Consider the following 27,244-nt stretch of genomic DNA (forward strand, 5'->3'; position numbering starts at 1 on the left):
CCCAGTCTGGAATCTTGGCAAGGATGAAAAGCTTTGCCTTCTCCTTTTCCCGGTCCCCTTGGAGATTTGGAGGGGCAGCAGGAATACTGGAAAGCACTCGTGTCCCTGGAGGAACAGCCGGTTGCAATGCACGACCGTCACTATAGATCTACGAGTTATGAAAATAAAGCAATATGTGCCTGTTTCGGTGCCTGCCGTTTGCCTACCAATGGTGCAGTGTTCACCATTCCAGCCCTCTCGGCATTCACATTTGCCATCTTTACAGGTCCCGTGCTCAATGCAGCGGGGGTGGCACACGCGCTGGTCACAAGCTGCGCCTGTCCAGCCCTCTTCACAGCGGCAGGCTCCCCCGATGCAGACGCCGTGAGTGCCACAGTCTACTGAGCACACTTCTGGAAGAAAAACAATGATTACAGCTCAACACCACAGCTGGCGAAACCCTCCGCGGAGGGAGGCCAGACCATGCACACGGCCCCGGGACCCTAGAGCAGGCCCCGAGGCTCAGGAACTACATCCACTGGCTGGGAATCACTTCACTGTGACGTTTTCTTCTAGAGCCATGGTTCTCAAAGTGCAGCTGCTGGACAGGTGGCATCACCATCACCTGGGAGCTTGTTAGAAATGCAAATCCTCCTACCCCAGGTGGAGCAAGAGGACTAGAAACTCCGGGAGCGAGGCTCAAAGATCCACGGTAACAAGTCCTTGGGTGATTCTGTGACTCCCTAGGGTGTGAGACTGTCCCAAGGGGAGGGCAGGCAGTGGCTCCAGTTTGGCCAAGCTGACCAGGAGGTACCCACCCCGTCAAAGACCATGTGGATCCTGCATCCCTGTCCAGCTGGGATTGTTCCCCTCTTGAGAGCTCGAGCTGACCGAGCCCAGGAAGCCAATTGGGGACCCGCTTCTTCTACCCCACCATGACTGTACAGCCCCCCGTCACCCACATCGGCACCTTGGCGGACAACAATGGTGACCGCCATAACCGTGCTGCACTTACACAGCCTCTTTCTCAAAGGAGCTCAAAGTCTTTTGTGGTTGGGGAGGAGACAGACAGACAGATATGCACGCTCTGGCGCTCCAGACCTCTCACGCGAGGACAAGTACATGCCAGACATTCATCCTTACAACAGCCTGCTGAGGGAGGCATGGCTCGTCATGCCAGGGGAGGGGCACGGGCCAGGGCGATGGGCGACTCACTGCAAGTCACAAAGCCCTGTCTGTTGCCTTGGATCTAAGCTCTCCGCCTCCCACCATCCTCTGCAGAACTCAGCCAAGACCGCCAGCATCAGAGTCGAAGCCAGAGTCAAGGGAATTGTGCAGAGATCCCCAAAATAGCCCCTTTTAACTGACTCTTTCTTTTTGGAATGAAATATTCATTTCTTTTCCCATTGTAGGCAGAGCTTCGCAGATATTCCTTTCCTGATTGCCATGGCAATGTGACGCTGTCTCACTACCCAGAAGAAGGGGCGGACCGATGATGGCTTGCTTGGATAGGCACTTGTCAGTGTGAAGGGAATCTTTCTCAGACAGGCTGGGACCGCTTGAACTGTTGACCCGTTCCATTTTTAAGGTCACTCAGGAGGCAAGACACATACTCTTAATTTTAAGAAAAAAAAAAAAAAAAAAGCGTATAGCACAACTTCATGATTTTCCTGGCAGTGGAGTATTACAGAGCCTGACAGCACGCTCACACAGCACCCCGAGGGAACGTCTTTTCCACTCTACAGGACGTGCTATTTGGTTCACCTGGGACTGGGTGGTACTGCTTTGTTTTCTGGGATCTTTAGGGAGTGTATACACATGAAAAGCTACAGTGCAAATGGAGGTATCCGTCTCAGGCCCCATGCCTGTTGTGGGGAGGGAACCAAGGAGGCACGGGAACCCACCCAGTGCTGGTTTGTTTCTCAAATATCACAGACTTCACAACTGAGAAGACAGTGAGAAAGGTACTCGTGACTGACCCAAGTCCCTTGAGCCCCAGCTCCATGTGAAGTGTGGGTTCCCATCCGCTAGGAGAATGGGCTGGAACCCAGGGCACGAGCACTGGGGAAAGCGAGGAGGACACCTCTGGGCTTACCAACGGAGCAGTCGGGGCCTATCCAGTTGGGATCGCAGCTGCAGAGGCCTGTGTCGGGCAGGTAAGTGCCATGCCCACTGCACTGGTCAGGGCACTGGACTCTTGCCAACTCACAGTTGAGACCACCCCAGCCAGGGCTGCAAAGGCATTCTCCATTCACACAGACCCCATGGCTTGAGCAGGTGGGATCCAGGCAATCAACTGGAAAAAAACAAAGAGGAAATGGAACGGTTACTAGGGGATCTGCCTCAAGACAGAGTTTACTGTTCAACGGACCTGTGGTTCAACAACTCGTGGGCACCTGCAGGCAAACAGGTAACACTTCATGGTCTCTTTGAAGAACACCAATAAAGAAGTAAAAGGCTGTTTTGTCAAAACACCCAACCACCAACTTGAAGAAGAAGTTAGAGATCAAAAGGGGGTTCTCAAGCAGAATCAGGAGGAATCAGAGAGAGACTCTATGTAAACACAGAGGTATGCCATTCAACCTTTAAACCTTTGTACTTATCTTAGTACCTTGTCTAAACCTTCGCAGGAATGTGAATATCTGTGATGTCTCTACACACACCCCCAAACCCAATCACTCCTCACTGTCACTGAGAGACTTAGTCTAACTTCACTAATACTTGACTTCAAAAGGGAACAAAAACTGAAAAAAAAAAAAAAAAAAAAAAGAAAGAAACCACTGAAACTCATAAATGAGTCACTTTCCTACTCAAGCTTCACTTAGGCTAAGTCTAAAATTAGTTTTCGTTTTCTGGGCACACATCTGCTGAAGGAGGTAGTACACGTGCATGGGAGAAGAGAAGCTGGGTGTTGAACTGACACAAACAGGGCCAGCCTTCCAAGGGAAGTTCATGAGTGGACTGGGCTGGGGAGGCTCCCTGGCCTTGCCACTATCCTTCCACCAGATGCTCAACTGGACAGTTAGTGATCAGATTCTGGCCACTGTCATATCACCTCTTTCACTGTCTGTTAGTCTGTCCATCTGAATAACCGGTGGGGACATACACACACTATCCTGAAGATTACTGCTCAGAAATCTACTCAGGGTGAGGAGAGGCCAGGACCTTCTGATGTAGATGTGATCTCCAACCTTGAACAGCCATTCAGCCTAAATGCTGGATACAAAGGGCGTTCTAGAGGCAAAACAGCTTCGGCATGAAGAAGGGTTTGAGTGAGGAACGGTGCTTCTGCAGGGCTCAGATGTTGAGCTAGGATCAGAGACATGTGGAGGTCTCATCACCATGCTGGACTAAAACATGTATTTCCATCATTTTAGCAGCTTTGAAATCAGGCCTGTTGGCTTCAGTGAAAGCACTGTTACTGCCCCCAACTGGGGGCACAGCCAGCATGAGACTACTCTAAATTCTTCTCTGGATGATTTTTGGATTATGCTTAGAATGTAATTCAATCCCTTATGGGTACATGTGCCATCTTGTGGTTCAAATTCTTAGAGAAGTTTCTGCTTTCTCTTTTTGCCCAGTGACAAGACCTAAACATTTAAGACTTTTGGTGTCTTAAGAACTCACTATTACACTGAGATCATAATTCCTTAGGGCCCCAGCTTGTTGTAGGGGCCCCCATTACATTCACCTTATTGGGCATCTTTTTTCTCTCTTATGGAACACAAAATAATGGTAGAGTTTAACGCTATGATACATTGACTCTAAATATGGTGCTATTTAGATCATCCATTTAGATCATCAAAAACTCTCTGGTTCTGGGGACATTTGAGGGCTTTGGACTTATTAAACTCAGGGGCTGGCACTGTGGCATAGAGGGTTAAATCTCCACCTGCAGTGCTGGCATCCCATATGGGCACCAGTTCATATTCCAGCTGCTCCACTTCTGATCCAGCTCCCTGCTAATGTGCCTGGGAAAGCAGTGGAATATGGCCCAAGTTCTTGGGCCCCTGTACCCACAGGGAGGTCTGGAAGAAGTTCCTGACTCCTGGCTTTATCCTGGCCCAGCCCTGGCTGTTGCAGCCATTTGGGAGGTGAACCAGCAGAATGATCTCTCTCCCTTCCTTCCTCCCTCCCTCTCCTCCACTCAGTATTTCTGCCTTTCAAATAAATAAATAAATCTTTAAAAATCCCAACCACAATATTCCATAAAGTTCCATAAAGCGCCCTTCCCTTGAGGCAAATATAACAGTTTTCAGTGTTCAGAGATGTTTTTCAGGATTCCCATTTGGATGTTCTCAGGAAGGTATTATTTAGGGAAGTCAGTTCCAAAGTGTTTGAGCCATGGGAAATAACAGTGAGTGTTTTGCTTAAAAAAAAAAAAACACCCTCAGAAAGGTGAATTTTATGGATTTATTATTTGTTGGCAATATTTATGATGTTGTTGATCTTATTTTAGCGACTTTAAAGTTGACTCACTGTTTTGGGAAATATAAGTACTGATGACACAATCCCTTCTCACACCTACAAATCTGTTTCATTTAGGATAGTGGGAGAACACATAGATTTTCAAATACATGGAAGATATTACAAGGCTGTTTCATGCCTTGCATTGCAAGGGGAATATAGATGCTCACCACACAACTGCATTTGTTGTGACTGGGACAAATTTCCAGTGTGAAGGACTGATTAGAAAGAGAAATAGAGAAATTTTTGCTTTTGCAAACAGTTGATCTTAGAGGCCCGGTTAATACGAACTAATTCATTCAGAACCTCTAAGTAAAGGAAACCCTGAAGTTTTAGTTTTTCACTCTATCCCCATTTCTGATATAGTCCAATTGAAATATACACAAAAATATCTTATGTTATTGCCTCAAAAACTTCTCTCAATCTATAATTAGTCACTAGAACTGTTTGGCGAGGTACCAATAGCTGGGCACTTTCAAAAAATATATCATAATCTTTTTCTTAAAAGGATGAAATAATAAAAAGTAATACACAAAAAAGGGGCACTTTTCTCCTAAATGACTTATCTCTCTTCTCTACTGTGAATTATGGTGCAAAGAAAGAGGGAAATTCGCTGGGACTTATTAGCGCAGTTACTCGAATGTCATCAAAGAACCATTTCTTTTGTGAATTGCACTAAACCGTTTCTCTGATCAGTGATACAGGTACATGCGTCCCTAAATAATCACAGCAGCTGGTGGAATAACTAAATTCAACCTTTAAGGGAAGCAGTTCTACTTTTCACTGTGAATTTTAAATTTGGTTCCAATTTCATAGGTCAGTCTTGCGGCCACATCCTCAAGAGTCTTTACCAGGTGGGAGGGACTGCGGCCTTTACAAAGCTATATAAATAGAAACAGGGTTACACTAAAAAGGGGGACAGTGGCCTTTAGAAGCCAAGTACCGTGAGCCTTGAAACACCAGCCCCCTGGCAGCTGAAATCATTAGAACTCATTTAGTCTTGGGTCCTCTGTAGGTTTGACAAAAAAGGGTTGTGAATGCAATTTCTATCCCTAAGGATAAAAAAGGAGGTCAAGGAGTTTTACAAACAATATGTACTATAAGCCCCTGAAGAACCATGAATTACATTTATGAAGTTAAATGTCATTGAAAAATGACTCAACCATGAAAATGACATGAAAACATGGCTGACTTAAACTAATATGTCAGTTCCTCTCTCATCACCTTCCCACTCCCCCAGACATCATTGAAAGAAACCTCACGAATACGTCCTTTCATTTTCTTGTGCAAATTTGTTAATAGCACGGCAATGTGTATGCAGCAAAAAATGGAGGATGGCAACTATTGATTGCGTTGCCGTGGTCATTTCAGGTAAATTGTTTGAATGTTCTGACTATGATGGATATCAGGAATAAAAAAGCTAAGTGGAAGAAAAAGTGCTGATCGAGACTTTCTGATTCCATTTCCTATTTTGAAAACAGCAAATGAATCACCTCGGTTCATTCTTTTTGGGTCTCAGAAATCAATAGAGATCCCATCCTTTCATAATGCTGCATGTAGCTTACTTGTTTTGTTGGATGCTTAATTCACTCTGAACATTTAAATAAGACGGGTTGCGATAGTAAGAAAGTTGAGAAATCACTTGAAATTCCGTACATACAGATGTGCACAATCTTTCCTGGAGAGAAAAAAATTCTAAGATTGGCAATGTCACTGCTTAGCCCTTTCCTCAACCAAATGATGTATGCAGAAGGTCGTTTTAACCTTCCTTGTCACATTACTGGCCTCTCCCATGTTTTCAGCAAATGCAGCTTTGCCTCCTGCAATCCATTTATCTTTAAGAACTTTAACCTTTCAAGCAGGGTTATTAAATCAGTATTTCTCCATCCAAACTCCCAATTTGGTTTTATGATGCAGACATAAGGAGGCTACCTTTTATAATACAGGAAAAAATATATAGAGAACTGAGCAGGTGAAGATCTGGGGGTCAGACTTCTAGGCCCCATTAAGGACATTAGTTCTGATATATTGAGACATCGCAGAAGAATAATGCCATGGAAGCTGACTCTTTATACCCGCAGTTCTAAAAACCATGAAAAGGGGTATTTCACAAGAGAAACTTGTGTGGGATATGTAAGGATAAGACACTGCCATCACTCTATGTTGAAGCTTGTAATGATCGATTATTTTGCACAGAGTTCTGGGGATCCATGTTAATGGGATGGAGAATGGGTCCATCTGAGAACTTCATGGAATCTGAGATCCCTCATTCTTTGCATGCTCATGAGAGGTGGATTGAGAACTGGGGAAGATGGCACCTAACAGGATCTTGTTTTTCTTTCTTTTTTTTAAAATATTTATTTATTTATTTATTTGAAAGGCAGAGTTGAGAGAGAGAGAAGAGAGACACACAGAGAGAAATCTTCTATTCTCTGGTTCACTCCCCAGATGGCTGCAATGGCTGGGGCTGAGCCAGGAGCCAGGAACTTCTGGGTTTCCTACGTGGGTGCAGGAGCCCAAGCATTTGGGCCATCTTCCACGGCTTTTCCCAGGCCATTAGCAGGGAGCTGGATTGGAAGTAGAACAGCTGGGCCTCGAACCAGTACCTATATAGGATGCTGGTGCTGCAGGTGATCGCTTAACCCACTGTATCACAGCAGTGAACCTTAACTAAGAGTATCTTTTGTATCCTGGACAGTCACCTCAAGCTGTTCCACACAGAGTAGGCGAGGGACTTTATGTTTTCCCTATGTTTGATGAGTAATTTGACATTTCTGTTTCCACTAGGAACATGGGAAGGAAAGGGGCTGTTTGAGTGCATGGGGACATTTCAGTGGGAGGTGGACTTAGAGAAAAGGAGTTGAGCTGGAAGACGCAGGCGGACCCAGTTCAGAGGTTGGGGAGTGTTGAGGGTCTGAGACAGCTTCTGCTCTTATGTTCCTACCCTACTAACTATGGTTGATTCTTGACAGTGAGAAGCAAGAGACAAGCAGTTTGAGACCACGTTCTAGAAGAGAAAACCAGGAGGGGAAGGCTACAGCCAGCCTGGTCACCGCAATTGGATCCCAACTCCTTGTACCAAATCACTCTTCAGAAAACACTAAGCATAGTACCTCAGACCGGTGAGAGGTGACTGCTGAATGCCTGCTGTGCCTTGCCTTCTCCTGTGGCCTCCTTTCCTCACCCTCAGGTGGATCTCTGACTGTATTTTGCTGGATGAGATTCAACATATGATGGTCTTGATTTTCACCCATGTGTGCTACTGTGGGCTCCTTGGGGTTCACTGAATCTCAGCACTTGCTGTACTTGCCTCTAATTCTGTGTGATTATAGGTAAGCAGGAGAATTTGCCCTACAGGGTAGCTCTAAATGACCTGAATACCTAAACCTGACTGCTTTCTGCTACCACTCATTTTTGCTGAAATATTTACACAGTCTTAGATTACCAGGAAGAGGGTTTTTTAACACAACTCTGAGGCAGATAGGAGACCTAGAGTTCTCATTTCTCTTCTCTGGATAGATTTTCTAATTCCCAATTTGGAAGACTTTAAATAAAGCAGAAAATGAGGAAGAAGATAGAGAAAGGAGGAAAAGAAAGAGCAGGAAGAGGGACAGAGAAGATGGACAAAGGCAGAGAGCAATTTTAAGAGAAAAACAAAGGACAAAGAGGAAAAAAGCTATTTCTGTAACAGAATACAAGAAATCATTCCTTCTAGAACCATCTCTACAGACGTTTTCTGTTCTACAGTGGGAGAAGTCTGGCAAAGCCAAGGGGTTAGACGTTGTCCAAATGTTGAAGCATCCTTTGCAAAACACGGAGCAAAAAACTGAGCAAAAAACGGAGCAAAATCCTTTGCAAAAAACTGGGCACACCGGTGAAGGTCAGGCACACAGAAGCCTCCCCTCTGCCCAACCCGGGCCCTTCCCGCGGGGCTTACCTTCCTCACAGTGCTCGCCTTTGTAGCCAGCAGAACAGACACAGTTCCCATCAATGCAGGAGCCGTGGCCCCCGCAGGAAGGATCGATGCACTGATTCATGGGCACGTCGCACTCGGCGCCTTTCCAGCCGCTGTAGCACTGGCACGTCCCCTTAGAGTACTGTCCATTCCCACTGCACAGGACGGGGCAGGCGGCTGCAATGACCAACGACAGAACACCAGGTCACAAGGGGTGTGGGAGGGGTGCAAGGGCAGTGTCAGTCAAAAGGATGAGCCTGCCTGGCATCCTGGCTTTGCTTACAAGGTGCTAAGCTGGGGACTTTGGCCAATGAGGTACAGAGCCAGCTTCAAACAAATAACAATAAAACTCTATCAGCAACAGCAGCTTCCACAAATGAAACCCATACTGGGTGCCAGGCAAGGTCACGAATGCCCTACGTGCAGTTTATTTCTTAATTATTGTAAACAGTCTATGGATTGTGAAGAGCGGGGGCTGCAATCATGATGCCCATTTCACGGATGAAGTTTAGACAGGTGAGAGTTCTTGCCTGCCCTCAAGAAGCTCCCAAGCAGAGAGGCCAGCAGGAAGCCAGAAGGGCCCACCTAGGACATCTAATGACATGTCCTTACCCCTGGGAGTCAGAGTCCACTTTGCTGATCATCTTTTTTTTTTTTTTTTTTTTTTTAGATGTATTTATGGGCCAGTGTTGTGGTGCAGTGGGTTAACCCACCATTTGTAATGCCAGCGTCCCATGTAAGAGTCAGTTTGAGTCCCATTTGTTGCGCTTCCTATCCAGCTCCTTGCTAATGCTCCTGGGAAAGCAATGGAAGATAGCCCATGTACTTGGGCTCCTGTACCCGTATGAGAGACCTGGATGAAGTTCCAGACTCCTGGTTTCAGCCTGGTCCAGCCAAGAGAGGGAGACAGAGACAGGTAGACAGACAGACGGACACACACTCACACACACAGATAGAGAAAGAGAGAGAGATCTTCCATCCACTGGCTCACTCCCCTATGGCTACAATGCTAGGGAGTAGGGCAGGGCCAAGAGCCTAGAACTCCATCCAGATCTCCCACATGAGTGGCAGGGCCCAAGCACTTGGGCCATCTTCTGTTGTTTTCCCAGGTGTGTTAGCAGGGAGCTGGAGTGGGAGTGGAGCAGCTGGGACTCAGGCTGGCACTCATATGGGATGTCGGTGTCACAGGCAGGTGGAGCTCAACCCCCTGTGCCACTGTGCCGGCCCCTGCCTATTAGCTTACTCTCAGATGGTTCAATGCCTGTCCCTCCTAGGTTCATCTCCCTTAAAAAGCAGAAGGACGGGACACAGTGGAGCTGCCGAATCTCTCTACAAACTTTCTACACCTTGAAGAAATAACTGTACTGATTTCAAAGAGTAAAGTGTGCAGTCAGGAGTAAAGATGAAATACACTTGGTCTGCTTAGGAAAAAAAAAAAAAAGGACCGAGGAGGGCAGCTGAAAGAGTGAAACCTCAGGCATCTCAGTGGAGACGCCCTTGCACCTGCACACGGAAAAAAGGTTGAGAATTCGGCGGCGTGCGTCTGGTCGGAGACTACCCAGAGCTTTCACCAGTCTGGCCTCTGCTGTGCCAATCCCTCTTTCGGAGCTCATCAAGAACTGGACTGCAGTGGCCCCCAGGCTGTGGACTTCTCACGTCAGCACTCACCTAACTTTCAACCTGCTTCCTTATTAGGGTCCAACATAGGAGCCCTGCTCTGGCACTGGGGCTGCCACTTAGAAACCTTCAGAGGTGACTGACAGAGATGCTTCAGCCATTCCCAGTATTTTCTGTTTTGGAATCACAGGTTGTGCAAATTCCACGTGTGTGTGTGCACGCGCACACACATATTCAACCCGGAGATTTCTCTGTGCCATGAAGCGGCCGCATATCTCATCACATTATTTGCTAGTCAAATGCTCCACCCTGGCTTGTTAATATCCTTTCCTTATCATGTTTCTATTTACTTTTTTTTTTTAAACTTTACTTATTTGAGGGGCAGAGAGATGGAGAGAGGGAGAGAGAACCATCTGCTCCTTCACTCCCCAAATGAATGCAATGGTCCTGGCTAGACTGAAGCTGGAATTGGGAACTCGATCTGGGTGTGCTATGTGGGTGGCAGCAGCCCGGTTACCTAGCTATCACCTGTTGCCTCCCAGGGAACACACTAGCAGGAAGCTGGAATCAGACGCAGAGATGCGACTCAAACTTAGGCACTCTGAAATGGAATGCGGTTGCCCAAACTGGCATCTTTACTGTCAGGCCAGATGCCGGCTCCTGCTTAGTTTTTAGAGTCATTAACCTTCCTCTGTAAGTGTCTAATTTCCTAAAGCTATAACAAGCTTCTTGAGGACAGGAACTACATTTATCATTGGTGATTTCCTTCAAGTGCTACATTTATCAACCTTGGCTTGATTAAGTAAATATCAGAAGGTACTTCAAAGAGCTAATGGAAAAATGAAATTAAAAGATTATTTTTGCTGCAAACATTTTGAAGTTCTTGCACAGTTTTTCTACAATACGCATTTTCCATGACTTTAAAAGCAAGATATATTTATTTGAAAGGCAGAGTTAGAGAGAGAGAGGGAGAGACAGAGAGAAAGAGATTTTCCATCTGTTGATTCACTCTCCAAATGGCAGTGACAGTGTGGGCAAGGCCAGGCCAAAGCTGGGAACTGCATGGGTACAGGGACCAAACCCTGAGGCCATTCTCTGCTACTTTTCCAGGCACATTAGCAGGGAACTGGATCAAAAGCAGAGCAGCCAGAGCTCAGGACACCCATAAGGGATTTGGCAGGATGTGACTTAATCCATTAATCCACAATGCCAGCTTTTCCATGAATTTCTGGAATTCCTCTTGTGTTAATTCTATGTTACCAATATTGAGATTCCCAAGGGGGAATAGTTTTGGGCCCACACCACGCAGCCACTGATGGAAGACATGGAAAGAACAGATTCTGGTGTGCACTTTGAGTTATATGCACAATGTCTTTTTTCCTGGAGAAGTGAGTGTTTTAACTTAGCTGCAATCTGATGCAAAATTAAAAATAATCCCAACAGTTGACATATGATTGAGGAGATATTTTGCCCCGGAATGATTTATAACAGGGCAGGTGTGAGAACGATTTGGGAGCACCGTTTCCAGCAGAATTCTTATCCTTACCAATCTACCAGAGAAGAATGAGTTCAACAGCGAGAACATCACAGATATGTATGGAATTTAGTTGAATGCCCTCTAAATCTAGGAATGTCCTTTTATTTCCAGGATGTTCAAGCAGAGGGTTCCGTCCAGAGTAACCACGGATGCTGATGGTCTAACAGAGGGTGCAGGAAAACTCTTTGAACCCAGAGTGCCTATGTTAAACCATGAGCTAGCACGAGAATTTATGGACTTCAGGTTTTGAGAGGGATGTGGAGACACAGTAAGTTTGTCTCATGTCAGTTCCTCCTGAGTCTCATGAGAAGTTCAAGGTCAGGGATGGCAAACATGTGTCTGTGAAGTAGCATTCTCCCTTCCTGCACCTCAACAGGCATCATTCACTGATCGTAGTACGCTGTGCCCCTGAGCCTAGACAGAGCCACAAAACCACCAATGCACTTCCCAGATAAGACCTGCAATTTGGGAGCACGGCACCTAAGAGAATACCTATTGATCTGGCAACATGGCAAGTATCTCCCGATGGGAAGACTGGAATCCACACTGTTTCTCATCCATCCCCTTACTATTCCTGCACAAGGAAATAAGAGAAGGATAAGTGTGGCCACACAGCGTGAAGTCACATGAGCTTCCACGGCTGTTTCCAACCTTAGGGTTATACACTGCTGGTATCAACTGTCATGCACAGCAGAGAGCATCACACCAAATCACCACTCCTGGTCCCCCAGTGTACTCTCCTTCATCCCAACAGGTGGAGGAAGGTAGCAGGTAAGGAACAAATAATAACTGTCTTTATTAATTGATAAAATGTTGTTAGGATTGGTATCCATACTCAGAGTGTGGAGTACAGAGTATCTGTACTCTACATGTGGAAAAAAGATGCAACTGTCTAGAAGGTAAGAATGGATTTTATTTAAAATTAGGTACCTGGGAAATCAAATTTACAACGTGACCTACTTAAATTACTCGAGAACACACAAAAAAGGGAAAATGGTCAGGTTAGAGTTCTCCACATTCTAGATGCAGCCTTCCTGCAGTGTGTTTGGCCATAGATGCAAAACACTGCTACCTTTGCTGGAAAGCAGGGCACTGGATGGGCTTTGCTGATGCCACTGATCAGACGAGTGCAACCTCCCTGGCAATCCATTTGTCACCCGGGTAAGCGGGCAGACAGATGCCAGATGAGCGCCCTCCAGTGGCCACGGGGCTGTCCAGCAGGGAGAACACCTTCCCTCTGGAGGAACTGATTCATTCACAGATATAACTCAACCCAGAATTTTTACGATACCTAAGGCTCAGCCTGCTCCTCATCGGAGAGGCTGGATGTGATATGGAGAACCTCCTCTAGACCCAGCTTTTCTTAGGTTTTTACTGTCAAGCAATCCACATTATTTTTTTAATGACAGGTTATAGAAACACAATCCTGACTCCATCAATACCCTGTGAAGAAGTAGTAGGGAGGAGAAATGAAAAAAGCAAGCATTTTGGTGCCACAAAGACTTCTGTTCAAAAACCACCCTGTCATTTACCAGCTATGGGATTTTAGCAAGATTATTAAATGTCTTGGAGAACTGATTTCCCCTCCAAAAAACTGTCTCTCAGAGTTGGTGGGAGCATTGGGACAACCGGTACAAGATAAGGACTTCCAGTATGGCTTCAAGAGTTAATAAACCATGCAGTCAGTCTCAAACACCCACCCCCACACACAGCCTCCACCACCAAAAGGCTGTCACGGGACACAAACAGGATGCCCTCATCTACCCTCCCCGGCACCCCCAGCCTTCCCTGGCTATGGGAGGCACTTGGCTCTGAACGCTCAGGAATCCCATGCAGCATGTTCCATGTTCCTGGGTCTCCTTCTCCTAAGGAGCACCCTGCATGCAGACTTCTGTTTAAAATTAATTAAAATGTTTGTACAAATAGACTATTCCTGTTTTACTAAATCTAATAAATGGAAGCGCTAAGACTCCTGCAGAAGAAAAATAAATTACTGCTGCCACTAACGACTGACAAGTTAACAGGCTGATGACAAAAAAATGACACAATTTAGATTCACCTAAATGGTGTAAGGCTCATTTTAATGATGGAGCTGGAGCTCCCCCCGCCCTCAGAGTTCGCTGGAAGGGATGAGATGAATGATCAGTGTTACTGGCTTGATAGGAAGCAACACAGCAAGCCCCTAAAACCTGTGGTTTTAAGAAAGGCAAGTCCTGTGCACCAGGAGTCTGTAGCAGAGGGAACAGAACACCTGGAGAGCACTTGCAGGCTGTGAGAGGGGCTCAGTCACAAAAGCAGACGGAAAACCCTGCATCTCCACAGAAACCTGCGGGCTGCACTTGATGGGCAGAGGGGATTTTAAGTCAGATATCTTTTAAAGATGATTGCATGGGGCTGGCACTGTGGCATAGCAGGTAAAGCCACCACCTGCAGTGCCAGCATCCCATACGGGCACCGGTTTGAGTCCTGGCTGTTCCACTTCTGATCTAGCTCTCTGCTATGGCCTGGGAAAGCAGAAGATGGTCCAAGTCCTTGGGCCCCTGCACTCATGTGGGAGACCTGGAAGAAGCTCCTGGCTCCTGGCTTTGGATCAGCCAGCTCTGGCTGTTGAGGCCATTTGGGAAGTGAATCAGTCCCATATGGGCACCGGTTCGAGTCCTGGCTGTTCCACTTCTGATCTAGCTCTCTGCTATGGCCTGGGAAAGCAGTAGAAGATGGCCCAGGTCCTTGGGCCTCTGCACCCATGTGGGAGACCAGGAAGAAGCTCCTGGCTCCTGGCTTTGGATCAGCCAGCTCTGGCTGTTGAGGCCATTTGGGAAGTGAATCAGCGGACGGAAGATCTTTCTCTCTCTCTGCTTCTCTGTAACTCTGCCTTTCAAATAAACGAATCTTTTTTTTTTTTTTAAGATGATTAGATATCTGATTTATTTTTTATTTTTTGACAGGTAGAGTGGACAGTAGGAGAGAGAGAGAGAGAGAGAGAGAGAGAGAGAGAGAGAGAGAGAGAGGGAGAGAGAGAGAGAGAGAGAGAGAGAGAGAGAGAGAGAGAGAGAGAGAGAGAAGGGTCTTCCTTTTTCTGTTGGTTCACCCCACAAAGGCCCTGTGGCCGGTGCACCGTGCTGATCCGAAGCCACGAGCCAGGTGCTTCTCCTGGTCTCCCATGGGGTGCAGGGCCCAAGCACTTGGGCCATCCTCCACTGCACTCCCAGGCCACAGCAGAGAGCTGGACTGGAAGAGGAGCAACCGGGACAGAATCCGGCGCCCCGACCGGGACTAGAACCCGGGGTGCCGGCTCTGCAGGCAGAGGATTAGCCTATTGAACCACGGCACTGGCCAAATATCTGATTTAAAGGCTTGTGAACACCTGAATTTAGTACCCAAGGGAAACTGTCAAAATACAAGGGCATTTCAAACAGTTCTTTGGAAATGAAATAACAAGAGGTTTATTTAGGCAGAAAACATTTTGGAAATCCACATATACAAATGGTCTTTTAAAAGTCCATGGAGGGGTCAGCACCATGGGGCAGGTTAGTCCTCCGCCTGCAGTGCCGGCATCCCATATGGGCACTGGTTCTAGTCCCCACTGTTCCTCTTCCCATCCAGCTCTCTGCTATGTCTTGGGAAAGCAGAAGTTGGTCCAAGTCCTTGTGCCCCTGCACCTATGTGGGAGACCGGGAAGAAGCACCTGGCTCCTGGCTTTGGATCGGCTTAGCTCCGGCCATTGCAGCCATTTGGGGAGTGAACCAATGGCAAGAAGACCTTTCTCTCTGTCTCTCCCTCTTATTGTCTGTAACTCTCTCTCAAATAAATAAATAAATAAATAAAACTGTTTTAAAAAATAAAAAGTCCATGGAAATGGACGGTGCTGTGGCGTAGCAGGTAAAGCTGCTACCTTCAGTGCCGGTATGCCACTTAGGCACCGGTTCGAGTCTTGACTGCTTCACTTCTGATCCAGCTCTCTGCTATGGCCTGGGAAAGCAGCAGCAGATAGCCCAAAGTGCTTGGGCCCCTGCACCTGTGTGGGAGACCTGGAAGAAGCTCCTGGTTCCTGGCTTCAGATTAGCCCAGCTCCAGCCATTGTGGCCATTTGGGGAGTGAATCAGTGGATGGAAGATCTCTCTCTTCCTCTCTCTGCCTCTGCCTCTCAGTAACTCTGTCTTTCAAATAAGTAAATCTTAAAAAAGAAAAAGAAAAAAAAAAAAAAAAAAACGCCATGGAAAAACTATGCATGGATTTCAGGTATTTTTTACCCAAGTAAGATTTTAATTTTTTCACCAACTTTTTGAAGCATCCTTATAGCCCAAACAATTAGTTACTTTACAGGGCAGTGAATCGCTAAACACTGGAGAATAAGCTAACACATGTGACAGGGTTAAGTCACAGGGAAAAGGTAATGAGAGAAAGAAGATCCCTTCTAAACCCAAGCAACAGAGGATACAATATTTGGGTCACGGAAGCCAAGCAAACTAAGTTCAGTGTTTCCAAAACCCAGAGTGGTGGTGGCCCACTGCTTTGCAAGGTTGTGGACTTAGCTTGGTGCTGAGCAAAACTGTGTTAGGAAAGGTAAGTTTTGTTTCTAGATGGATCCCTGCAATTGGCAAGTGATTGGGTGGGCAATTAAGTTTGACCTCTACTGCACACTGTACTCAAAAACAAATTTCACAGAGATGGAAGAGCTAAGCAGAAAAGCATTTCAAAACTATTGGGAAAAATATTGAAGACTAATTTTATTTTCTTGGGCTGGAGATAGGTATGTTGAGATGTATGTTCTATAAACCTTGAAGGAAAAGATTAGATGTGATGACATAAAATTCAGATCTGTTATATGGTAGAGGACACCCTAAACAAAATCAAGGGTTGAAAAACAATGAAAAGAAATACTTGTAATATGGTTTTTCAAAAGAAAGCTTGATTTCTGAAATGCACATAGACCTTTTAGAAATCAATACAGAGAGACAAGTGAATGAATACCTGGGCAGAGCACACCCAGAACCACTATAAAATGCCAATAAAAGGACAAGATATCCACCTTCATTAACACTTAAATAAGTATAGGTAAAAAGAATCATGAGGAATCATTCTTGACTTATCAGATGAGAAACAAACAACTAAAAGGCTGCTCAGGCCCTAAGTCGCCATGGCTGAGGAGGTACGGGCTGGGCCTCACACAGCTAGCAGGGGCAGAAATCCAGTCACTGGCAGGGAGACAATCCTGCATTCTCTGGGCCACTCCCAGGCTCCCCACGCACAACTGTGACAACTCTCATAGTCTGTCTCAGTTTTCCTTACCTATGAAATGGGCAGAGGGCAGCATGTGCAGGGTGGGAGATGGAGGAAGAAGTCATTACGGAAGTGTGTATCATGCAGCGATCAGCAGCCACTCTGGCTTCCGTGGTCTGCAAGCTGAACAGCCGCCCCACCATCCCACCCAGAACACATCAGTCCTGTGGCGCGGCTCAGTGGCTGCAGGGTCCCGCAGGACCCCTGGGAAGACAGGAAACCTGAGGAGGCATTGACAGACCTGGTCCCAGTGGTGGCTCAGAGGGCCAAGGTACAGGAGCACCAGTGCCCTCATTCCTGGTCTGTCACATGGCACATTAATAAGCAAGAAAGTGATTCAGGGAAGAATTTCCAGAAGGACAAAAAACTCATCAGGTGTGTCAAATCTCTGACATTCGGAGCCATGTGGGGAAAGCGGCACACGCTGACTTAAGCACGAAAGTATGGATGCTTTAATTAATCCGGGGTGAATTTAATTGCTTTAGTTAAGTGGAAATCGGGTTAAAAATGATGCAGGGCATGCTGGGGTGTGTTAAAAACATGACAGATGAGTTGGACGAATCGATAAATTAAAAGTGCACAGATGTTTTAATTAAACCCAGGGAAGTTAACGAAGATCACAAGAGACTTTTAAGCCTATGATTAATTCAATTCATTTAAAATACCTGTAGAGATAGGGGGACGCCTCCATTTTGAGAGTTATAAAAGTTCTCGATCGATAAGTACTTAAGCTGTTCGTGGAAAAAAAAAGCCTAAGTCTTTTTTTTTTTTTTTCTTTTTGGTGACTGAAGAGCATTAATTACATAATGAATATTTAAATTCTTCGGAGTACACAGTAAGCTTCTTGCAGCTCCAGTCTGGACTGCAATTACACTGTAACATCCAGAAGGATTTGCAAACGAAAGGAATCCCCAGCTTCAGGAGCAGGGACACGTCCTGGAAGCAGGGCGGGTCTGTGGGAGTGACTGCCCACTTCCCAGCAGGCGGAACCGCCCAGGGCGTGCTGCAGCTTGGATCTCCTTCCCTTTTCCTTGAGGCGCTTTACCTCTTGGGTGACGAAGGACACTTTACTGTAAGCCTCAAACACTTTCTCTTTAAGGTGGGCTGGGACTGCTGTGGTGCCTACCCACCCGCAGTGTTCCTAAGGGGATGAAAGGAGAGACAGGACGCAACGTGTTATGTGCAGTGCCTGTGCACAGTAAGAAGGCAAAGCAAAGGATTTTACTGCTATTTTCCTAAGGCCAAAGCTTCCAATTCGTCACATTGCAAAGACACAGGACAGGTCCCGATGGCCTCATCCCTATCTCCCATCCAAACTGACCACCTTGCTAAAGCTTGGTTTAAGTCCCACCCTGGACAGTTTTCCTAGAACCAGAGGATTCCCCAACTTCTCCAGCATCCCAAGTTCCCCCAGGGGCACGCATTCTGCCCAGGAGGGCTGCTCTGTTACTTATCTAGTGGCTTAAAAAGGACAAACCGAAAGGTTTTAGTCGTTTTAGTCGCAGTGCAATTTAATTGGATTATGCAGGCACTGGGAAAGGATTTCTGTTGGGTAATGCAGTAAGCGTGAGAAACAACGGGGCAGCCACACGTGGGGCTGCAGAGGCGTACTTGCACGTGGTCACCAAATAATGTACAGCTTACAAGCTGGGATGCAGGGCCTCCTGCACAAGCCAGGGGCACAATGGCAGCAAGTGACGTCACTGCCTTGGATGGCAGGTCCCTCAGGGCAGACTTAGTCAAGTTCAAGGGCAGTGTTACCTAGGCTCATACTGAAATGAGCTCAAGACATATGGTGTTGTTAGCAGAGTGCAGATTCTGATTTAGAAGGTCAGGCCTGCAGCTTGGGTCTTGAGTTGCAAAATTTAACAAGTCCCCAGGCAAATGCTAGTACCCAGTTTGGTTGGAGCCCAGCCGTCTTTTTGTTAAGATGACTCTAAAGAGTGTTGCAGGGCGGGTATCACTAAGCTGGTGGTCAAGAAGACAGGTTAAAGCTGTACCACGCAAGTGCCTTAACTTTCCTGAGATTCAGTTTCCTTTAGTTGCAAAATAAGGATGATAACAATGTACGTCATGAAGACGAAATTCTTCATGTAAAACCCCTTGCAGAGTGCTGGCATGTGGCTCATCTTCGTTATATGGTAGCAATTATCATTCTACTATTTTTTAAAAGTTTGTTTATTGGGGCTAAAGCTGTGGCATGGCAAGCTAATCTGCTGTCTGCAGCACAGACATCCCTTACGGGTGCTGGCAAGTTCAATTCCCGGCTGCTCCACTTCCAATCCAGCTCCCTGCTAATGTGCCTGCGAAAGTAGTAGAAGATGGTCCACGTGTGAGGGTCCCTGCTGTCACATGGGAGACCTGGGTGAAGCTCCTGGCTTTGGCCTGGTCCAACCCTGGTCATTTTGACCATCTAGGGAATGAACCAGTAGATAGGAGATCTCTCTCCTCTGTCTTTGTCCCTCTCTCACTGTAACTCTGACACTCAAATAAAATCAATCTTAGGCCAGCGCCGTGGCTTAACAGGCTAATCCTCCACCTTGCGGCGCCGGCACACCGGGTTCTAGTCCCGGTTGGGGGTGCCAGATTCTATCCCGGTTGCCCCTCTTCCAGGCCAGCTCTCTGCTATGGCCCGGGAAGGCAGTGGAGGATGGCCCAAGTCCTTGGGCCCTGCACCTGCATGGGAGACCAGGAGAAGCACCTGGCTCCTGGCTTCGGATCAGCGCGATGAGCCAGCCGCAGCAGCCATTGGATGGTGAACCAACAGCAAAAAAGAAGACCTTTCTCTCTCTCTCACTATCCACTCTGCCTGTCCAAAAAAAAAAAAAAAAATCAATATTAAAAAAAAGTTTATTTTGGCCAGTGCTGCAGCTCACTAGGCTAATCTTCCGCCTGCGGCGCTGGCACCCCGGGTTCTAGTCCCGATTAGGGCACTGGATTCTGTCCTGGTTGCTCCTTTTCCAGTCCAGCTCTCTGCTGTGGCCTGGGAGTGCAGTGGAGGATGGCCCAGGTTCTTGGGCCCTGCACCTGCATGGGAGACCAGAAGGAAGCACCTGGCTCCCTGGATTCGGATCGCTGCAGCGTGCCGGCCATAGAGGCCACTTGGGGGGTGAACCAACAGAAAAAGGAAGACCTTTCTCTCTGTCTCTCTCTCACTGTCTAACTCTTCCTGTCAAAAAAAAAAAAAAAAGGTTTATTTTATCTACTTGAAAGGCAGAATGATAGAGAGACAGAGACAGACACAAAGAAAGAAGGAAAGCTTCCAGCTACTGTTTCACTCCCCAAATGCCTACCACAGCCAGGGCAGGACCAAGCCAAAGTCAGGAGCCAGGAAATCATCTGGGCCTCTCACGTGGGTGGCAGGGGCCCAAGCACTTGAGCCATCATCTGCTGCCTCCCGGGATGCACTAGTAGGAAGCTGGATCAGAAGCAGAGTGGCTGAGACTTGAACCAGGCACTCCAATACGGGTTCTGGGTGTCCTAAGAGGTGGATTACCTGCTGTGCTGCACACCTGCCCCTATTTAAAAATTAGATTACTTATCATTTAAAAATTTATTATTTATATATTTGAAAGGCAGAGAGAGAGAGAGAGAGAGAAGAGACAGAGACTGAAACAAATGGCCAGGGAGAGAGATCTTACATCTACTGGTTCACTCCCAAAATGCCTGCAACAGCCAGGGCTGGGTCAGGCTTCTGAAGCCAGGCCAAGTTGAAGCTAGAAGCCAGGATCTCAGTCCAAGTATTCCGCATGGGTGGCAGGGACTCGACTACTTGGGCCATCACTGACGGCCTCCCAGGGTTTGTATTAACAGCAGGCTGGGATCTTAAGCAGAATGGGGCTCAAAACCCCAACACTCCAATATGGGATGCAGGTGTCTCAAGAGGCATCTTAACTGAGAGCAGACAAACAACCAAAACAGGGTCGGAGGGAACTAGCTCGCACCCATGGTTGTACCAGGAAGGACAGAAGGGCCCTGCGCCTCCCTCACTGAGAGAGGGGAAACCAGTCCAAAGGTGACAGTGGCTTCAGAGCCAAGGACGCTCTGAAGAACGTGTTTCTGGTGGAAGGGAGGACCCCCACCATCAGTGAGGGGACAGAGGGCTTGGTCACCATGGCCTGTGTGCACAGAGACAGGAAAGCAGATGATGGACAGGGTAACCAGGAGGATCAGGTGGCCCGAGCGACTGGGAGTATGTATCGCTGGGAGCAGTGGAAGTGGCCAGTGTCCCTGACTCGGGGGTCTTCCTGACGAGCCTCACTCCTGCGCGGTCATTCAGGCCACAGTCTTCAGAGGCAAGCAGAAATGGCTCCAAATCTGACCCTGCTTTGTGACCCTGGCAAGTAGCTTCCGTTCTCCAAGGTTTTGCTTCTCTTGCTGGGACAAAGATTTCAAAGGCCTCTTGCGCAGGTTAAAGATCAGCTAACACGTATCCTGCATTCATACCTGCCAAGCACAGCTTTCATTCTTCACAGCCATGCGATAGGGAACATTACTACCATGCCCATTGTACTGATGAGAAAACTGAGGCACAGAGAAGCTAAGTGACTTTCTAAAAATGGGTGCAGTTAACTAGATGAGCCTGGATTCAAACTCAGGAACCTCAGACTCAATAGCTTTCCTTCTTCATTACTTGGCTGTTCTGAGATAATGCAGTAGAACTGTGAAATAAATGGCATTTCTTTTCTGTAAAGTCTTTCCTTCTGTTTTTGTTCCCCCTTTTCTTTCTCATGCCCTCCCTCCCTTTATTTAAATCTGTGCCTTGAAGGTTGACTGATTTGTCCCTGGGTCATCAATTTGACCAATTACAACCCAACACGGTAGCCCTTGTTTTGGATCCTCAGATATTTTCCGGCAAAGTTTTACCTTGGTAAGTCTTGTCCCCTGGATTAAAGCCACCAGACAATGGGCAAGCATGAACACGTACCATCTCCTGGGTGCGGAACTAGAGACAGGGATGCACAAAGGGGACTGTGGGAAGCTTGAGACAAGCAGGGGAAATGGCTGTCACCATCAGCTCAAATACAGCACAGTGTATAGGAAAGGGCGCCTGGACGGTGCGGAGTCCAGAGTGATGGCAGGATTGCATGTGGGGATGCTTCAGGGAGGCCACTGGTGATCTGTGGGTCTGGCCTTGAAGAATGAGCAGCAGTTTGAAAGGAGAGGCTGGGAGCGAGGAGAACACTTGAGCCAAGGAGCTGGCATGGGCCATGGGAGGAAGCAAGGCCTCATACTGGGCAAGGGATCAAGTATCTGCAATCTGTGTGGGCTGTCGTGGGAGGCAATGGTTCAAGAGCAGCTTTGATCATGGATGATCTTGAACTTCATTCTTAGAAATGTGCTCTTCAGTCTCAGCCTGTGGAACTTGACCACCTGTGTCAGAGCCCCAGGCACACATCCTGAGCCGTACACCAATCCTACAGATTCAAAATTGGCTACATGGGGTTCTAACCTGGAAATAGGAATTTGTAACAATCTCTCCAGATCCACATCTTTAAGCCAAAGGTTGCTTAGCTCTTTGGGAGGCAACTGAGAGCTACTGAAGATGTGTGAGGGAAATAGTGCCACAGATTCTTCAGAGCCCTGGAAGAACTCTGGGGTAGTGAGGAGGAGGAGGAAGAACACCATCCGGGAGAGGCTGGTGGCCAAGTGCACAGGGCAGGGGCTGTGAGGACAGAGAGGAGACATGGGGCAGATAGAGGGATGCAGTGGGAGCTTACAGATGATAAAGGAGGAAGGCGGTGGAGGGTACCTGGCAGCAGCGAGGAGAATGGCTCTGATTTCAGATGGACTTCATTTCAAACTCTGCCTCTGTCCTTTGTACTTGGCAAACCTTTACTTCCTTTCTTGAAAAACTCTTCTTGGGTTAGAATGCAGACTTCTAGAGAGTAGCTACAGCCCAAACTGCCTGCAAGGCCACGTCTCCTTTGGCCTCACATTTTCCAAGGCCAATCTCAAGGTTGTTTCAAGAGTTCAAGTTGCATTGCCTGGTTTGAATCTCAGCAATACCATGTGCTAGCTGAATGATCTTGAGCAGGTTCCATATCTGCTCTGTGCCTCAATTATAAAAGGGGACAAGCATCACCTATAAAACAGGGCTACCAATGGCGGAATGAGAATTATGTCACTGATCAGTGGCATGGGAGGTGCAGAGTAAGAACTCAATAAATGTTAGTGATGATGGTTGGGGTGATAATGATGATGAGGATTTGATTTTATTGCTAGGATGTGGCCACAGGGGACTAGAAGTAGGTCACATTTGCCAGTTATCTGGAGAAAAGTGGCAAGATCCCAGCTGCCTTCTTTTTATTCTCTTTTTTTTCCTTAGGGTTCCACAGAAGTTGGGTAGGAGCTGAAACCAACCCCTAGAGAGAAGACTGTGTTCCTGTGATTGCGGCATTTCTGGGCCTCCACTGACAGCTGTTCGGCAGCGGGAGTTGTCATCTCTAATACCTATTAAATTCGCATTACCTAACAGCTAAAGCGCCACTATGTTAAGTTTCTGCTGCAGGTTGGGGCCTCAAGTTCAGCCTAAATAAGCCAGCAGAGGAACTAACGTCAAAAACAGAACAGAAAGCCTCACACAGCTTGTGAAATGCAAGGCTGCTTCACAGACAACCCCAGCAAGCATCCTAGGTCACCTCAAGGCCTTCAAGTCAAAGTAAATGAAAGGGAAAGGAACAATCCTGAACCAACCTTGAGCCCACAACAAACAGCATTAAAGTAATGAGAGAGCTGTGCCAAAGGAATCGTCTTACGAAGCTGTAGGACACACAATAACTTGAATAGTAAGCACAGTTGTTGGTGGACAGGAGAGGCTCCTGTGGAAAATGGTACAAATTACTGGGAAGCAAACACCATTTTCCCTCAAGCTTGGTTCTCAGTGGATTGCTTATTGTGTTGCACAATTAATGAAATTGCATCCTGAAAAATACAGGGAAGTTGTCATTTTCTAGAGTCTTTCTCTATGGAGTCTTCTCTATGTCCCCTGGTAATTGTTGGCTGTTTTCATAGTCCACACTCCATTGTGAATTTCTAATAACTTTAACAATGTGACATTTTCCTGATGCCTTCATATGCCCATAGTCTGGGTGCACCTGGGCCAGGTGAGCAGGTGCACCGTGAAGTAAGGCCACAGGTTCTCCCTCTTGCCCTCCCTTGACTGTGACCTGGGGCCACTCAAACACAGTTGTAAAACCCTCTCATGTCTTTTGCTTGTGTGCTTTACCCTGACTCTCAGTAAGGCACTTGCCTGGGAGTCCTCATTCTCTCTCTCTGCCATGTGCATGGCTGAGCCTGCTCCCAGGAGCTCCTGCCGTGTGGCCCACCCTGGGGGTGTGGCTGGCTCCTGCTCTAGAACAGGGAAGACAGTGGTTCCTTGACGCTCACAAGCCCATCAGGGTTAACTCCACACTGTGTGGCAGCTATCGTTAAAGACCCCACAAGGGGCCCTGGTCCCCCTGGTGACACGTCCCACTCCCTTCACAGCTGCATCCACTTCCTTCTCTTCTCCCTGGTGACGTGTGCAGCCCCGAAGGTCAGCATCCCCGTATTTCAGGGTCTGTTTCCTACAGTGTGCGCTCCTTAGCCTGGAAGATCTGGGAGGGCAGGCCCACGGCGGTCCTGCTCCTCCCTGTCTCTCCATCTCTCAGTACGGCATCCATCCCACAGCAGCACATCACATGCATTTGTTGAATGCATAAAAAAGCTCTGTACCCTCACTGACTCAGAGCACTGTGTGGGAAGGGTTGCATGTCCTTTCTATGTGAGGATCAGTTCTGGTCAACAGGGGAGCCGCCCAGGTCCCCCGGCGTGGCTGGGGGCTGGGGAAGGAGCAGCCTGCAAAGGCAGGTGATTCCTCCACTTGCTGCCAAGCTGCCTGCAGATGCTGGGTGCAGATTGGTAGGCTTCTAAGACAAGGAGCTGCCGCCTGCACTGCATCCCTGAGGGCATGGGCACCTCTCAGGGGGGGCAGGGTGCGGTGTGAGGTCAAGAGAGTAAACCGGCCAGTGCCATGGCTCAACAGGCTAATCCTCTGCCTTGTGGCGCCAGCACACCGGGTTCTAGTCCCGGTCAGGGTGCCGGATTCTGTCCCGGTTGCCCCTCTTCCAGGCCAGCTCTCTGCTGTGGCCAGGGAGTGCAGTGGAGGATGGCCCAAGTGCTTGGGCCCTGCACCCCATGGGAGACCAGGAGAAGCACCTGACTCCTGGCCGCAGCACACCAGCCGCGGTGGCCATTGGAGGGTGAACCAATGGTAAAGGAAGACCTTTCTGTCTGTTTCTCTCACTGTCGACTCTGCCTGTCAAAAAAAAAAAAAAAAAAAAAACAAAAAAACAAAAAAAAACGAGAGAGAGAGAGAGAGAGAGAGAAAACCTATATAAACCTATATTTCTATCAGTTGGACACAAAGCCGGTCGCTTGGCTGTGATGGTAACCTCACTTGCTAACGTGGCGACTTCTTCCCCCCCGGCAGGAGGGCCAGGGTCCGTGGGCTCCCTGCAGTAGCAGAACTGGCGGAACTCAGGGCACCTTCAGTACAGGTGTCAGAGAAGGGACACAGGTGATGTTGTCATGAGGGAGGACCTCGTGCCCTGGGCTGCTTAAGGTTTTTAGCAAGAAAGAGAGCTCATGATCCTGAGTCACAGCCGGGAGATGGGAGGCACTGTTTTGGGTGGCAGGAGACTCAGGATGAGCCATCCCCACTGGCAGCACCTGCTGCTCCAGGTTACTCCCTGCCAACACGCACAGCGTTGGAGGCTCCAGAGTTATTTGTGAGTGGCAACTTGCTGTAGCCACCGAGAAACAGTGCAGGGCCCGTGGGAGAGTTTTCCAGCCTCTCGAATGTATGTGGAAGGAGGAAAAAGGCCACACACACCCCCTCACCACATCTAAACTTTTCTTATCAAATCCCAGGGGCCTGTTTGATAGGATGACTGGGGAAGGCGGAGCATCTTGCTAAAATGCATAACCTCCACCAAATCATAAGAAAAATCAGACTCACCCATACCGAGAGATGCAGTAAAAACACCCAATCAAGACTCTCCAAAAGGGCCAAGGTCACAAAAGACAGGCAAAGACCAAAGACCTGCCACAGAGCAGACAGACTAGAGGGACTAAGGCGACACAGCAACTAAATACAGTGCGGGATCCTAGTTCAGAAAGGGGAAGTTAGAAAAAGAGTTGTGCATTAGTTAAAAGTACTGTAGAGATGCTGTTTTTCTGGTTTTGGTAATTGAGTTCTGGAAACCGAAAACACTGATACTTGGGGAAGCTGAGTGAATTCTTAAGTCCTAGTTCTACAACTTGTCTGCACATCTAAATTCAGTTCAATATAAAAATAAACACTTAAAATGTGGGGGGAGAGGACTTGCTAACAGCGGGTTTAGTTCAACTGCTGATGCGAGGAGGAGGATGGCAGTGTGTTGAGCACTCTGCACATGGCTGCTGTGTACTCAGGACACAGGAGGAATTAGTGGCTTTTTGGAAACAAGTGGAAGGACAGACTTAATGATCACAAGACCAGGTGCTGCCCATTAGGTCTCCCTGCTTGAGGCTAAGCTGCCACAACCGTGCGCCTGTGTTGCTTGCTTTTCGCATCATCCCACAAGCATGCTTAGGGAATTGTGACATTTTCTGGAGCCAATGCTTATGAACCCAGTGCTCTAGCATTTAGTCTCTCCAGAAACTAGGCTGGCTTATGTGTGTCTAAGGCTACTTGGAGGATTCTTGATGTGGCTTGGCATGGGTTCTCATCACAGCAAAAAGAGGCTCTCTGGATGTGGGTAGAGGTATGTGAATGCTTCCTATTTATGGCAATGAGATGCCTTAAAAACCAAGGGTCTTCAAAACATTTCATGTATTACAGAAATAGCACACATGAATTTCAAAATTCGTGGTCACCAGAAGAAAATGTGATTCCTTTTTTAAGTTGAGAGAGGGAGGGACAGAGAGAGAAGGAAGGAGGGAAGGGGGTAGGGAGAGAGGGAGAGGCATGCTGCTATCCACTTCTTACTTCCCGAATGCCTGAATGCTTGCAATGGCCAGGACGTCTCTGAACCGAAGCCTGAATCCAGGAGCAAGAAATGCAACCCAGGGCTCTCAAATGGGAGGCAAGAACTGAAATACTTCCATCATCACCGCTGCCCCCAGGATCCCCATCAGCAGGAAGCTGGAATCCGAAGCCAGAGCTGGGGATCCAAGCCAGACATTCCAGTGTGGAGCATGTGGGTTTTAGCTGCTAGGCTCCACGGCTTCCCCTAAACTTATCTTCAAATTGCATTTTCCATGTTCAAGATCACTAGCAATCAGGGAAATGCAAATCAGAACCACAATGAGGTTTCACCTCACTCCGGTGAGAATGGCTCACATACAGAAATCTACCAACAACAGATGCTGGCAAGGACGTGGGG

The 27,244-nt window shown here is 47.6% G+C and overlaps 1 protein-coding gene across 10 annotated transcripts in view; it reads right to left on the reverse strand.

The window, feature by feature from the left end:
• Positions 1-27,244, reverse strand: part of TENM2 (teneurin transmembrane protein 2) — a 979,180-nt gene that overhangs the window by 121,609 nt on the left and 830,327 nt on the right. For 5 of the 10 annotated variants that reach the window (XM_062189665.1, XM_062189666.1, XM_062189662.1 and 2 more), the window contains 3 exons: positions 8,384-8,578; positions 2,075-2,275; positions 207-392 (listed from right to left, as the gene is read on the reverse strand). In XM_062189665.1, coding sequence (XP_062045649.1) covers positions 207-392; positions 2,075-2,275; positions 8,384-8,578 — 582 coding nt within the window. Of the gene's footprint in view, positions 1-179; positions 393-2,074; positions 2,276-8,383; positions 8,579-27,244 lie in introns of all 10 variants that reach the window. The other 5 variants (XM_062189664.1, XM_062189661.1, XM_062189660.1 and 2 more) reach the window with 2 other exon arrangements.

Source organism: Lepus europaeus, chromosome 4 (assembly GCF_033115175.1).
Source record: "Lepus europaeus isolate LE1 chromosome 4, mLepTim1.pri, whole genome shotgun sequence".
NCBI lineage: Eukaryota > Metazoa > Chordata > Mammalia > Lagomorpha > Leporidae > Lepus > Lepus europaeus.